The sequence below is a fragment of the Aptenodytes forsteri genome, unplaced genomic scaffold, assembly GCF_000699145.1.
Source record: "Aptenodytes forsteri isolate BGI_AS27 unplaced genomic scaffold, ASM69914v1 Scaffold23, whole genome shotgun sequence".
NCBI lineage: Eukaryota > Metazoa > Chordata > Aves > Sphenisciformes > Spheniscidae > Aptenodytes > Aptenodytes forsteri.
Window position 1 is genome coordinate 6485036 of NW_008796043.1, and position 13685 is coordinate 6498720.

General features: G+C 36.8%; 1 protein-coding gene across 1 annotated transcript in view; it reads right to left on the minus strand.

Moving 5' to 3' along the window:
- Window positions 1-13232, minus strand: part of RBBP8 (RB binding protein 8, endonuclease) — a 40458-nt gene extending 27226 nt beyond the window's left edge. Inside the window, exons 1-3 of the mRNA XM_009285644.2 lie at window positions 13059-13232; window positions 11276-11500; window positions 5402-5444 (exon numbers count right to left, since the gene is read on the minus strand). Of these exons, the coding sequence (XP_009283919.1) occupies window positions 5402-5444; window positions 11276-11387 (155 nt within the window). The 5' untranslated portion in view covers window positions 11388-11500; window positions 13059-13232. The remainder of the gene's footprint in view (window positions 1-5401; window positions 5445-11275; window positions 11501-13058) is intronic.
- Between the last annotated feature and the right edge of the window lie 453 nt (window positions 13233-13685).

Below are 13685 nucleotides of genomic sequence, written 5' to 3' on the forward strand. Positions count from 1 at the left end.
CCGTTAATAAACTGATTTTTGCTCAGGACAAAAATTAGAGTTGATGACAGTCAAGGCATAAAAGCTAATAGTATTCAAGCAACAATTTCAGGGAACATAAGCTCAAGTACTTCTCTTATTTTACTGTGTTGCTGAGCTGTCGGGAAGCTAACTGGGGGTTTCCCAATCAGGTCATTTTGGTCTTGTCTTAGTGAGTGCTTCTTGCAGCGTGGCAAACCACATTAGGTTTGTAAAGCTCTGACAAGTCTTTAGATCCATTAGAGGTTTAGTTCCTCAAGAAGCAATTCTCAGAGTCTATAGAACATGGATTCCCGTAATACGAATATGGGGAAGAGAACTCTCTTCCTAAAAACCTCAGAAATAGAAGATCTTGGGGAAAATACCTTCTCTAAAAGCCAGGACTACTTAATTAACAAAAGAACATTTCCCCCTCAAAAGAGCTAAGGTAAAGCGGTAACATTAACTTGCCAATTTTAGCTCCCCTTCGCTTTTATTATCAGATCACAACAATTCTTCAAGATGCAAACAAGGTATGAGCAATAAGCACACAATTTTTTTCTACAAGGAAATTAACTTTCAGTAAAAGCTAGGCAGCTGAATCTATGTAACATGACAATGACTAACTTCTGAGAATTCATTCCCAGCTATTCTTTTTATCATGGAATCCTTTGTGTATTCCATGAAAGTGGGTGTTTGTTTGCAGTGTGCCTGAGACAATTATTTGCGGAAGCCATGAAATTGGCTCACAAAAAGCTGCTAAGCACACACACAACAGGAAATGAAAACGTATTTACTAACTTGTTGGTACAATTCTTTTACACAGACATACTTTTAAATTGGCACTATCCCTTTAAGACACATTAGTCAAACACATTTTCATATTGCTGGTATTAAATAAATACAAGAAATTAACAATCATGGGTCAAAGTGAATGGGACAGCTGGAAGCTTCCACAGTGTACAATCACAGATGTATTTTATTAATTCTGAAATTTAAGAACAGATATTTTATTTTTCTGTACTACCATCCAGACCAATATTGTCCTTTTCAGCTGCATATACAACATATAAAACAGTTACATGCAAACAGCATGAGGGACCATTCAAAACTTGTACTTTCAGTTGGGGAGGACAAAGTGTTAAAGTTCTGTTACCTCTGTTCATTAACCACGTACAGCCAGGCCATGTGTCGTGGTTTAACCCCAGCTGGCAAATAAGCACCACACAGCCGGTCGCTCACTCCCCCCGCAGCAGAATCGGGGAGAGAATCGGAAGAGTAAAAGTGAGAAAACTCGTGGGTTGAGATAGAGACAGTTTAATAGGTAAAGCAAAAGCCGCGCACGCAAGCAAAGCAAAACAAGGAATTAATTCACTCCTTCCCATGGGCAGGCAGGTGTTCAGCCATCTCCAGGAAAGCAGGGCTCCATCATGCGTAATGGTTACTTGGGAAGACAAATGCCATCATGCCGAACATCCCCCCCCCCCTTCCTTCTTCTTCCCCTAGCTTTATATGCTGAGCATGACGTCATATGGTGTGGAATATCCCTTCGGTCAGTTGGGGTCAGCTGTCCCGGCTGTGTCCCCTCCCAACTTCTTGTGCACCCCCAGCCTGCTCGCTGGTGGGGTGGGGTGGGAAGCAGAAAAGGCCTTGACTCTGTGTAAGCACTGCTCAGCAGTAACAAAAACATCCCTGTGTTATCAACACTGTTTTCAGCACAAATCCAAAACATAGTCCCATCCTAGCTACTATGAAGAAAATTAACTCTACCCCAGCCAAAACCAACACACCATGGCAAAATCTGAAGTCTGACAAAAGCAGTCTGTATTTTTCTGATGTTATTGCATAAAAAAAATCTCATTTTTTTCAGTTTGTGCAACTTACAGGCCTAAAATATCAAATCTTAAAGTCTTTTCTCAAGCTACCTTTAAGTCATTCTAAGCCATTGAGTTATTAAAAAAAAAAAAAATACTAACATACACTAATACTCCATGCCTTCCACCTAAACCCTTTAAAATATCACATTAAGATAGTAAAATGATAGAAGAAACTAGGCTGTTTTGTGGTTTTGTTTTGGTTTTTTTTAGAATTCCAGTGCACCTGATCAACATGACAGACATCTTTGGCCATGAAGGCACTCTGCATAATGAGCGGTCTCTGACCTAGCATTTACAAGTCATTAGCTCCAATGCTGAAGTGGGGTACAAAATAAGGTGCTCCTTGTCAGCTGATTACTAAGTCTGAAATACTAAACCTCAGGTATTCAGATGCACCAAGGAGGACAAGACCTCCTATGTAACAGTATTGTATCTACAATGTGGTAATTGTAGAAAGATTCCAACAATAATTAAACCATTGGTATGTGTTCAGTCACTTCACTGATAATATTCATCGTCTAGAAAACTAACTGATCAATTTAAGGTTTTCAGAATGTGGAAGCAACTCATGACGCACCAGGTTAAGTTAACAATAACAGCAAGAGATAATTTCGTCCTTTTAGATTAAAAATGAAATAACAACTTCATTTATGAATTATACATGATAACAAGATGTTAAATAGATTTTTTTCCAGGAAAGTCAGCGTAGCCTTTAAGTGTGAAACATAGCACCAAGTATTTGCTAACTGAAAGTAATCTAATTTCATCTAACGTAAATATATTCCTTGTGATACTGCAATATCAATCTTAATGTTCAGAAAGCATATCTTTAAAAAGTAAACAACACATATGCTGTTTGGATTTTAATGAAAGATCTGACAACATTCCATGATATACCCTGAACTCGGATTTTAATGAAAGATCTGACAACATTCCATGATATACCCTGAACTCAAAATCTTGATGAAGTTCATATGAATTCATATTTCCAATTGACTAAAAATTCACCGACAGAACAAATAAGCAACTGGGCTCTATTGCCACTTTTTTTTAGTAATTTGTGAACTCTTATGCACAATTAAACAGCAGCTGCAAATAGTATACACTGTGTTCTACTAGTGTTGGGGATTGAACAAGAAGCCATATAAAAGCTGACAAATCTTGATCCTGAGGAGCAGGTGCATATGTAGGGGAATGGGGAATTAGCCACACAGGTACCCTTGGGATTGTAAACTCTGCTGTAGGTTTGGTGAATTGCACTTGCTCAGCAACCATCAGAGTGACACTGTGCAGACAAAAGTCAAAACCATAGGCAATTATCTATAGCCTTCACAGATGAGATCTGTATGAACGCAGCTGAAATGTGAGAAAACACCACACCACGCAGGCTCAGAGTGCTACTGTGGATTACCAAATGCCAGCAGGATGGGCGATGTTTAACACAATATCGTGGTTTAACCCAGCAGGCAGCTAAACACCACACAGCCATTTGCTTGCTCCCCGCCCCCCGCAGTGGGATGGGGGAGAGAGTCAGGGGGGGGGAAGTAAAATTTGTGGGTTGAGATAAAGACAGTTTAATAGGACAGAAAAGGAAGGGAAAAATAATAATAATGATAAATGAATATACACAATAAGTGATGCACAATGCAATTGCTCACCACGCATCGAACAGTGCCCAGCCAGTTCCCGAGCAGCGGTCACCCCTCCCCTGGCTAACTGCCCCCAGTTTATATACTGAGCATGATGGTATGGAATACCCCTTTGGCCAGTTTGGGTAGCTGTCCTGGCTGTGCCCCCTCCCAGCTTCTCACTGGCAGGGCATGAGAAGCTGAAAAGTCCTTGACTAGTGTAAGCACTACTTAGCAACAACTAAAACTTCGGTGTGTTATCCCAGCCGAAACCAGGACAGGAAAATAAGCAAGACACAAGCTCAGAGGAGGTTTGGGCACTACAAAGGATAAACAAAATCCAAAAAGATATCTAGGGAAGGGAGCAACGCAGGCATTACACAACTGAAGGCAATTTCTTCCAAAAGCCTAGTGAAAAGAAAAAAGAACACTTTTCCTGGAAGTGAGAGTGTTATAATTACAGAAGAACAGTTATAATGAAAGTAGACAGCAAGTAAAGTATGCACTGTAGTACAATCAAATTATACTAGAAAAGCCAGTATCATTTTAAGATGCATTTACATATTCCTATTACAGGAAAAGAAAAGATGGATTCCACTAGAGGGAATTTACTCCTATGGAAAGACACCTTTGCTTCCCTCCCAACCAGAAATATAAGCACATAGAGGAATTTAGACAATAACTGTCAAAAATGCTAGTGAGTTGCTTGAGTTACTATTGTACAAAAAAGCACATGATGACCTAATTTTCCTAGACTAAGGGAGGGTTATTTCCTGCTAATACAATTTGAAAAAAGTAACTAAAAAAAAAAAGACAACTAAAAAACCTAATAGGAATTAATGAGGAAGAAAATTGACTACATGGTGATAGAAATGTTAATTCTGAAAAAGCACAAACTATGCTTGAGAGCACTGTGGCTACACTTTAAAACTAAGATTGTCTATCTTTGACTTCAGATGGCAATGCTGGGAATGCAAATATGGAGTATTTTTGCTAATTTTAAGAGGAATTTAATTTCTTTAACATATCTAATACAATTATAGTTTTCCAAAGTGGAAAAAGATCAAGTAGTTTATTTTTATTCCCCCTACATAGCACTTTATAAAGTGCAATTCATAATACAGGTCATACGTGATATTAACATAATATTAATGTAATTAAACCTGAAGTCAAAATTTGAATAAAGAATCACATTAGCATATCTCTTCTTTAATTAAATATGGCTTTAGTCAGCAGAAGGAAAATAAAAGCTGATTTAATGCTGTAAATACATATTGTGATTCACTGTACATGTAAATCTTGTAATTCAGATTTTTTTCCCCTTTTTTTTTTTTGCTTCTAATGAACAGAACTAAAAATTAGTAGCAACTAATGACTGCAAAAAAAACTTACATATGTCTTAAAATACAAGAACTGAGTGAAAATTAGCAAGGTTATTACCAGAATCTTTACTGAATGACTGAAAGCTGAGTTAAGGCACAACACCTGATACTAAAGCCAAACATGTAGCAAAAAAAAAAATTTCTAAAAAAAATTGGCTTGTTGTTTTCTCACTTCTCTTTTGCAGATTTGACCTCAATTTCAAAATATCTCCCTAATTACCTTTCGTATTAGAAACATCAACATCTTGATAGGCATCCTAGAAATACTGTAGATAAGAAAAGCCTACAAGTCATTTGTTCAAGGACAGCAAACCTAGTGTTCAGGTTACACACCCTATAAAGAGTTACACATATCTTTAGATTACTTCAGCTGAATTATTAAAGTGAGCAGAGTTTTGTACACATCTGAAGGAAGAATCCAGGAAACCTCAATTGATCTTACAAGAAGATCATTACGGCTCGTTGATGGTACTCAGACTCTCCTTTAATAAATTAGATCATTAGGATGAGTACTTACAAACATCTGTCCTTTTTCAACTTAGATATTTTCAGCTGTAAGCCTGAAAAGTGGAAAGAAGAAAATACATGTTATAGAATTCTGGTTTAAAAAAAAAAACAAACCTGAGTGAAACAATAAACTAACACTCCTTTTGCCAATGACATCTGCAAAAGAGAGAAAAAATGTCACTAGTCTGGAGAGAAAATGGTTCATTCTAGACTCCTTATGTTCTACAGGATCTTGGAAACAAATATAGCTATTATGATCCCTAGGAAATAGGGACTTCTTAAACACGCAGATTCCCACTTAAACAGGTATAAAAACACCTTTGTAAAAAAACCACACATGAATACCAAGCACTGTCAATATATTTTCACTGACTATGCCTACATAAGTAGCATAAAAAGTTCTGTGTACACGTAAGTGCATAATACTACACTTGAAATGTATCATCCAACCACCGAACTGAAAAATGTATTACAATGTATATGCATAAAGGAAACATTAAAAATACATGATTCGAGGTCTCAAAGCACAAAAGGACAACACACTCTATTGGAGGTATGCTACCAGACCCTCTCAGCCAAAGCTTCTTTGGAACATCTTAAGGTGAACTGAGGAATATTTCATCTGTGGCCCTTCTCCCACTAAGGCCCACACACTCCTCAACATATGTTCTGTGCAGAAGTAAAAGGTTTGCAAATACAACTGATGCTCTCAGCAGGAGTGGCCAGCTGACAGCCCAGGGACTAGACAGCAGTCCAGCCACTCTGCTTGCAAGGTTTTGGGTGTGTATGTGCACAGGGGCAGGAAGATAAAGGTACCTGAAGTATGGCACAGCTTAACAAGTGGGATGCAGTGCTGTGGAAATTCATGTGATACTACCCACATACAAGGTGGCCGTTCCTATTCTAAATAAATGGTCAGAAATAATCAGACTCCAACGGTATAACATTTTCTTAAATACAAATCCAATAGAAATTTTCGTAAGACATCAGAAAGTAATGTAACACAATTTTTTCCTAACGCCGTCTTCTCTTCAAACGATGAAAAGTTGTGAGCAACTTCAGTTTGAACATGAGGTGTCTTGTAAGCCTTCTTGCAAAAGCATTAGTCATTTAGGATAATATGATAAACTTATGAAACCAGAACACTTTTAAGAAAATTTCTGACAATTTTGAATTTAAACCAAAACACATACCCGATGCTACATCTTAGTACAGAAAATGTTGGTTAAGGCAGCTAATAGACTTCTTTTTTCTCTCCCCTACCACACTCAACTGGGAACAGCTCAAAGGGGAAAAACTACTTGCTTGAGAAGGGTCACTCTTCAGGCCACTTACAATATAACAGTCAGGCCAGCCAGAGCCTCAGTGAGCCCATGCCACAGACTGCTACAAGATGCCAGTGAGACAATGAGGTAAAAATGCACAGTGACTATTTAAAAAAAAAGTTCTTAGGAAATATAGCAAGATTTCTTTTATCTCTAAGTGTTCAACACCTGTAAGATGTTATGTTCTATCATGCAGATCAGCATAGAAAGAGGGTTTATTTTTTTAAGTAGTTGCTATTCATCAAGTCAATTAGGCATCTGCAATTAGAACCCCTATAAAGCATGCTTTAATGTTGCTCCACGCCCATCGGAAGGAATGAAGCTGCACAACAATGCATCTCCTGTATGAACAGGTAGTCTGTTCAGCAAGTATTTAGGATTATAACATTGGCAACCTGAGCCCCAAATTGAAGAGGCAGCACTCAAAAGGCCGAGTACTGTGCTACAGGTAACACTATCTCCCCTCTCACCTGAATTCAGGAAGAACAAAAATAGTTCCTTAAATGTTGCATTTTTTTCTTAATTCAAATGACTGCAATGAGAAGGCAAGAAACCAGTTTGTTACATTTATCCAAGAGCATTGAATTACTGCATCAGGTGTAATAATCTCTTCCTTTTGCTTTTCCAGAGCATTGGGAGGTTTTAAGCATACTCATTAAGACAGCTTGGCTTTTTCAGATTTCCTTATTTAATACTCCAGTGAGCATATAAACTTATGTGAATCTGCATAAGTGAAACTACACTATGTACATTCCCAGTTCAATTTTATTTTTCACACAATATTTCTATGAAATAGACAAGCTGCAGACTATATAAATCTACACTACCTAAAGCTCATAAGTCCTTTAGTAAATGACACACTGTCTCCATTAAAGTGATGCAGACTTTCTTTAAACTATCATTAGGCAGATTAATCAACCGCGCAACACTATTTTATGAAACTTGCAACTTGATTAGACTATGTACCTGTAAGATTTCAATTAATGGCTATGACAATTTCTGTTCTGATGAATTTTCAAATGCATTAAATCCACTTAAAATTGACACTGCCTGGGAAGACTGCAGCATCTTTATCGCTGAAGTTTTCTCAGAACGGGTTGGACAAGCTTCTGTCAGCAATGACACAGGCTTAATCCTTCCTTAAGGGTATAGAGATGGACTAGATGACCTCCTAAGATCCCTTCCAGCCCTGTTTTCTGTAATTATTTACTTCTGAGGAGCTTCCAGCTACTTCCTTTCCTACAGCAATCTATCAATGAGATTGCTTTCCTCATAATTTTCTCTGCATCTGTGACTAGTTTTTTCCCCCGTTGATATCTTCTGCTTTTCAGAGGTAAGAAATAGTTGAAGAGAATTAGGCTATTTCTTGTACAAAAAACTCTCCTCACATTTCTATGCTGAAATAAGTTTCTTTTCAGTATAGAGCTTTAGACTTGAATTCATCCTTAGGAACCATGTTGATAAGACACACATGCAGCAAGTATCCATATAATTATTTTGAGCTAGATGCAAGTATTAACACCTTCAGAAATTAGTCACTTTACCTGTAAGATTTCAATTAATGGCTATGACAATTTCTGTTCTGATGAATTTTCAAATGCATTAAATCCACTTAAAATTGACACTGCCTGGGAAGACTGCAGCATCTTTATCGCTGAAGTTTTCTCAGAACAGGTTGGACAAGCTTCTGTCAGCAATGACACAGGCTTAATCCTTCCTTAAGGGTATAGAGATGGACTAGATGACCTCCTAAGATCCCTTCCAGCCCTGTTTTCTGTAATTATTTACTTCTGAGGAGCTTCCAGCTACTTCCTTTCCTACAGCAATCTATCAATGAGATTGCTTTCCTCATAATTTTCTCTGCATCTGTGACTAGTTTTTTCCCCCGTTGATATCTTCTGCTTTTCAGAGGTAAGAAATAGTTGAAGAGAATTAGGCTATTTCTTGTACAAAAAACTCTCCTCACATTTCTATGCTGAAATAAGTTTCTTTTCAGTATAGAGCTTTAGACTTGAATTCATCCTTAGGAACCATGTTGATAAGACACACATGCAGCAAGTATCCATATAATTATTTTGAGCTAGATGCAAGTATTAACACCTGCAGAAATTAGTCACTTTATAAACAGCATTACTAAATTCCTTTCTGATTTGTGAGCACTATGCAAGTATCCCACACATTCTACAGGTAGGAAATAAAAGTAAATATAGTTTTAATGACCATTATTCTGAGTTGCTGAGCACTTCTGCATTCCAGGAAAAGTCAACTGACATTGACCATGCCCAAAATCTTTGAAAACTGGGTTGTAGGAGTGCTACCCATTGTCACATAATGAATTTGAGAGAAAGTGATAGCTATTTTGTCTGAAGAGGGCCAAAATGTGGAATTTTTTGCAAGTGATCAGTTTAAAAGAATAAGAAGCAGGGTTTGTTTAGCTAACATGGTGGAAAAAACACATCCTTTACAATATAGTAATATAAAAAAAAAAAATCAATAAAATCCATGTCAAACTGTATGAATTTGAAGTATTCTCTAGTCTATATTCTACAGATATATAAATAGTATAACTTTTCTAATATGCCTGACCATTTCAAGCTCATGTGTCATAAATCCTACTTTTCATGGATTTGTAATAAATAATAATAATTCCACCACTACAGTGTTCAGTACATTGGGCATTGTACATGCAAAAAGCTTTTTCTCCCAACTACTAACTTTCCCTTAATCCACCTTCCACCATCTTTAAAATAATTTTTTGCTGACATTTAGATTCGAAATTCATGAGTCAATTTTAATTCTTATTTATAGACTTCAGAAACAAGCAAAGTCCAGGCAAGCCTGTGTTTGATGTTTCTAAAATATCTTCCAGTACCATTTTCTATAAGAGGATCCCCACCTTTTGAAAAAATTAACTATCCTTCAGGCATGTCTTTGATGTTATCATGGAAGACCTAATTTTACCTAACACGGTGTGGGACATACTGACAAAGGGCTAGGCATGAAAAAGACTGCCTAGTGGCAAAATTATCTGGCCCCACCCAGCATGCATTCTAAAGAGTATGTTCACTTGTATAAAGAAAACCAAAACTTTAAAATCACGTGCTGCACATCCCAAGAAACTAGAGAAGGGGTCACTTAACACAACCCTCTACGTTAGAGCTTTTTGTTTGTTCAGTTTTTGTTGTTCAGACATGCCATAGATTGCCAGATCCCATTCTGTCAGTACTTCCGCATTTATCTGCAGTTGACATCACACCCACTATGAAAAGAACCATCAAGAATTTAAAAAAAAAGAAAAAAGAAAAAGTCATATAAATAAGGTTTTTTTTTTGGTTTTGGCACATGAAATAAAACTATATTTCATATGATTACACATACTTTTTTTCATGTAACAAAATGCTACTATCTGGTACATCTTTCCTTTCAGTTGCCAAACTCATAGAAGTTTTTTTGTTTGGTTGGTGTCAAGGCCCAGTGTTGCAAATTGTTGAGTCAAGACTTTCAGTACGAGGTATGAAACATCTATACATTATAAAACAGTCCCCCACAGTTTTTGAAATTAAGAAGTGATGATATAACTGGACGTAAATGGAACTGTTTTGAGGCTGGTGGAAGTGACCGAGGCCACTGGAATGGTCTGGCTACAAAGATCTACTTACATGGCTAAAGCTCTTAATTCACAAAAACTCACCTGCTTTTATTCCAGCCTAATATAAATACTATTTCATGTGTAAGGATATGCTTGTTGGAAGATTCAGTCAAATACTGTTCTAATTCCATCCAAAAGAATGGATCGTGTGACTTAAGATTAGCAGAACAAAATCCCAAGTTTTTATGAAGTATTTTTAGCAAAACATCTTATGAATACTACTTGTGAAACAATATTATAATAAGAATATACATTTATATTGCAATAATTCATCTTTACTTTGAGTGTTATTAATTTCCTGCAATACTGAAGAATGAACAGACACTAACAGTCAATCTGTAGTAAAATTGATATCACAGGTCACAAAATATAATGTAAGAATAAGCAACTTTATTATAAATTTTGTTGAGAAAATTCGGAACACGAAAAACTGAAGAAATACTTTTCACTTCAGTAATATTAATCTGCAGTGGTATTTTGCACCAGTTAGGGGAAATAAACAATGCAAACCATTTTAATGTATCTGAAGTGACTAAACCCAAAGGTAAAAAGAAAAAAAGCAAAAATTCCATTGAATAACTTGATTTGGAAACTTTGAATCATAATCCATTAAAGGTAAAGTAACATTTATATATTTCCTAAGCAAACACAGATCCCATGTAACATTGCGTTACTCTTTCTTCACTGACCTAGCAAATCATTTAAACTTGTTGATAGTTTAAATCTAATCCTGTTAAGCCAGGCTTAGGCGGTCAATCTGTAAGGATCATGTAATCATCCAGTCCAACTTTCTGCATAACGTAAGACATTAAAAATCTATTTAGTTCCATGCACACAGAGTGGTAATCTGGTTCAAAGTTTTCCTGTGGTAACAAACAGCCTTCTGTGAACGCAAACTTTAACAATTTACCTTGCACTTCTTTATCATGACATTCTTTCAGTTTGGACCACAATTCCTTGAAGAAATCTCCACTAGGTTCTGCAGAACTAGGGCTCCCACAGCTTCCTCCAGATGCATTCATCTTGCTTTTTTCTGCTCCCAACTTCTTTGACTTATTTGCAGAACTGGCTCACTCTCACACTTTAAGTTTTAAATTACATAGTTATGAAGCTGTTTCTGAAGACAGGTGTATGCCTGTAATGACAGATCAACAACACTTATGTTTGCATTTATCAGAGTATAACTTGCAGCCATGGATGAAATACAAAGCTTACTGCCTTCCCTTGTTGAGTTGTACTTATATACTGACGGTCACCCTGAAAGTGTGGAAGATGCTAAGTATTTTGCTACCAGTAATTATAAACTAACAGAATTTTTCCCTCCCCTTAAACAGCTATCAACTTAAAATTAGATTAACATGCTTAGGAGTCTTTATTCTTTTCCTACATAAAGCTACAGTTAAACAGAATTCCTGTTTTCCAAAAGTAACCCATGCTTCCAAAACCTTGCTGTGAGCAAAAGCATTTGTCAAAAGTTTTACCAGAAATATATTTGTGTACATACATCCTTTACATAAACACTGATTCAAACAACACCCTTCTGCAAAGAAAAGCCCACATCCCCTTGAAGTCTTTGTAATTCTACATTAAAATTATTCCCACTCCCTGATGAAAAGGAAATAGAAGAGTAATCTCAAAATTTATAAACCTCAAAAAAATTAGTATTTGAGAACTATCAAAGTCAGACAGCTCTGTCTTAAAAGCCAGACTGCCTACACAACTCAGAACAATCTTACAGATAATTCTTCTTTGTTTTGAAGGGTTTCTTAGCACACATGATGCCCTCAGGTAAACTACAAGGGAAGCATGGTTCTCGGATCTGGGTCTGAGCCAAGGTAAGATTCAATTCTATTGGCATTGGGTGTCCAATATTGAAATACTCACGTAATCTCTCTGTCCTTCAGTTCCCTGTGTGCGAAACTGGACATTCTAAGTTTTCCCCATTTTTATGTGGTCAATTTTAAACAAACACTGTTGAACAGGACTGTGTCATTACCAGGTGGACATAGCTATCTCTATTACTCTGTAATATAAATTACAATAAGAAAAAAAAAACTAAGGTATTTTGTACTATTCCTAAAGTAACAGCCTAAGCAAGCAAATCACAATGTCTGTATAGACAAATAAAAGGAGCAATTGGCTCTCAAGTTTTTTGAGGCACAAGTTATAGTTGTAGTTCAGACAATACAAGGTCTATAATCAGTCAAGAAGCTGCATTTCCTATCTTGAGAGCCTTCAAGCAACTTAGAATATCTGAATGCAGCTACTGGTTTAGCTGGTCCCCTAGATTCACCATGATAAAATGGTTAGTCCAGTGGTCAGTGACCTAGTGTAGGGCCTGGAGGCCTTGGTTCCAGTCTCCTTTCTCATATCTCTGTGCACAGTCTTAAGCAAGTCACTTTTCTTTCAGTCTGGCTGTCTTTAAAATGGAATAAAAAAAAATAACAGCATAAACGAAACAAAGCGTTATTCTTGACAACACAGGAACACTTGAACTGTATGTTTTCTATAGTATAAGGATACTTAAACACTACAGTAATGGAGCTGACAGAACCCTCAGTAACCATTAGGTAGCTCCACATTTGCTTTAACATGCTCTGTCTACAGAAAATTTAGTGTTCGCTTCAGTACCTGGTTTCAAGTTAGCTAATGTTCTTATACAAAGAGAAGTACTTAATAGAAAATAAAATTACCTTTTCAAATTAGCAATGCCTACAGTTCTTCAGTGGAAGTTGAACAGTAATCTGCTTGCATCTTTGCAGCTGCAATGCTCCACTTTGTGTGCAGTCACATTAAGCCATCTTACAACGCTTCTTTGTGGAACTGATTGCCTAGTGACATTAGGAATGTCTTTTAAACTCTTATTTTTCTACCTTCAAGCACAGATATCTCAGAAACCATCTTTTTCTCTGTCAAGTGCTAGGGCAGTGATATCAACAAACTTGCTCCCACTTACTGTCTTAGATTTGAGTATGTCAGATGAACCATTTTCAAGAAAAGGGCATCTGACTCTAGAATTAGTAAAGGCTGTCCCTAATGTTTTTGGTTTGGTTCTTTTTTTTTCCCCCCAAAGACAACTGTAAGAAAAAAATGCACAAAACTTGCTCAGAGTTTCTGCAAATCATTAGTACATCAGCTGAATACAAACAGGGAAAAAAAAGAGCAAGGAGTTTTCCCAAGCTTCACCTGCTTCAAGATCCCAAAATGATACATAGCTTTCTACAGGTGTTCAACCTGTCTTCAATTAGAGGGCCCCCAACAAGTGTTCAAGCAGAGCCTTTGACAGGTCTGGGCAGTTGCACAGGTGTAAAAGGCATTCA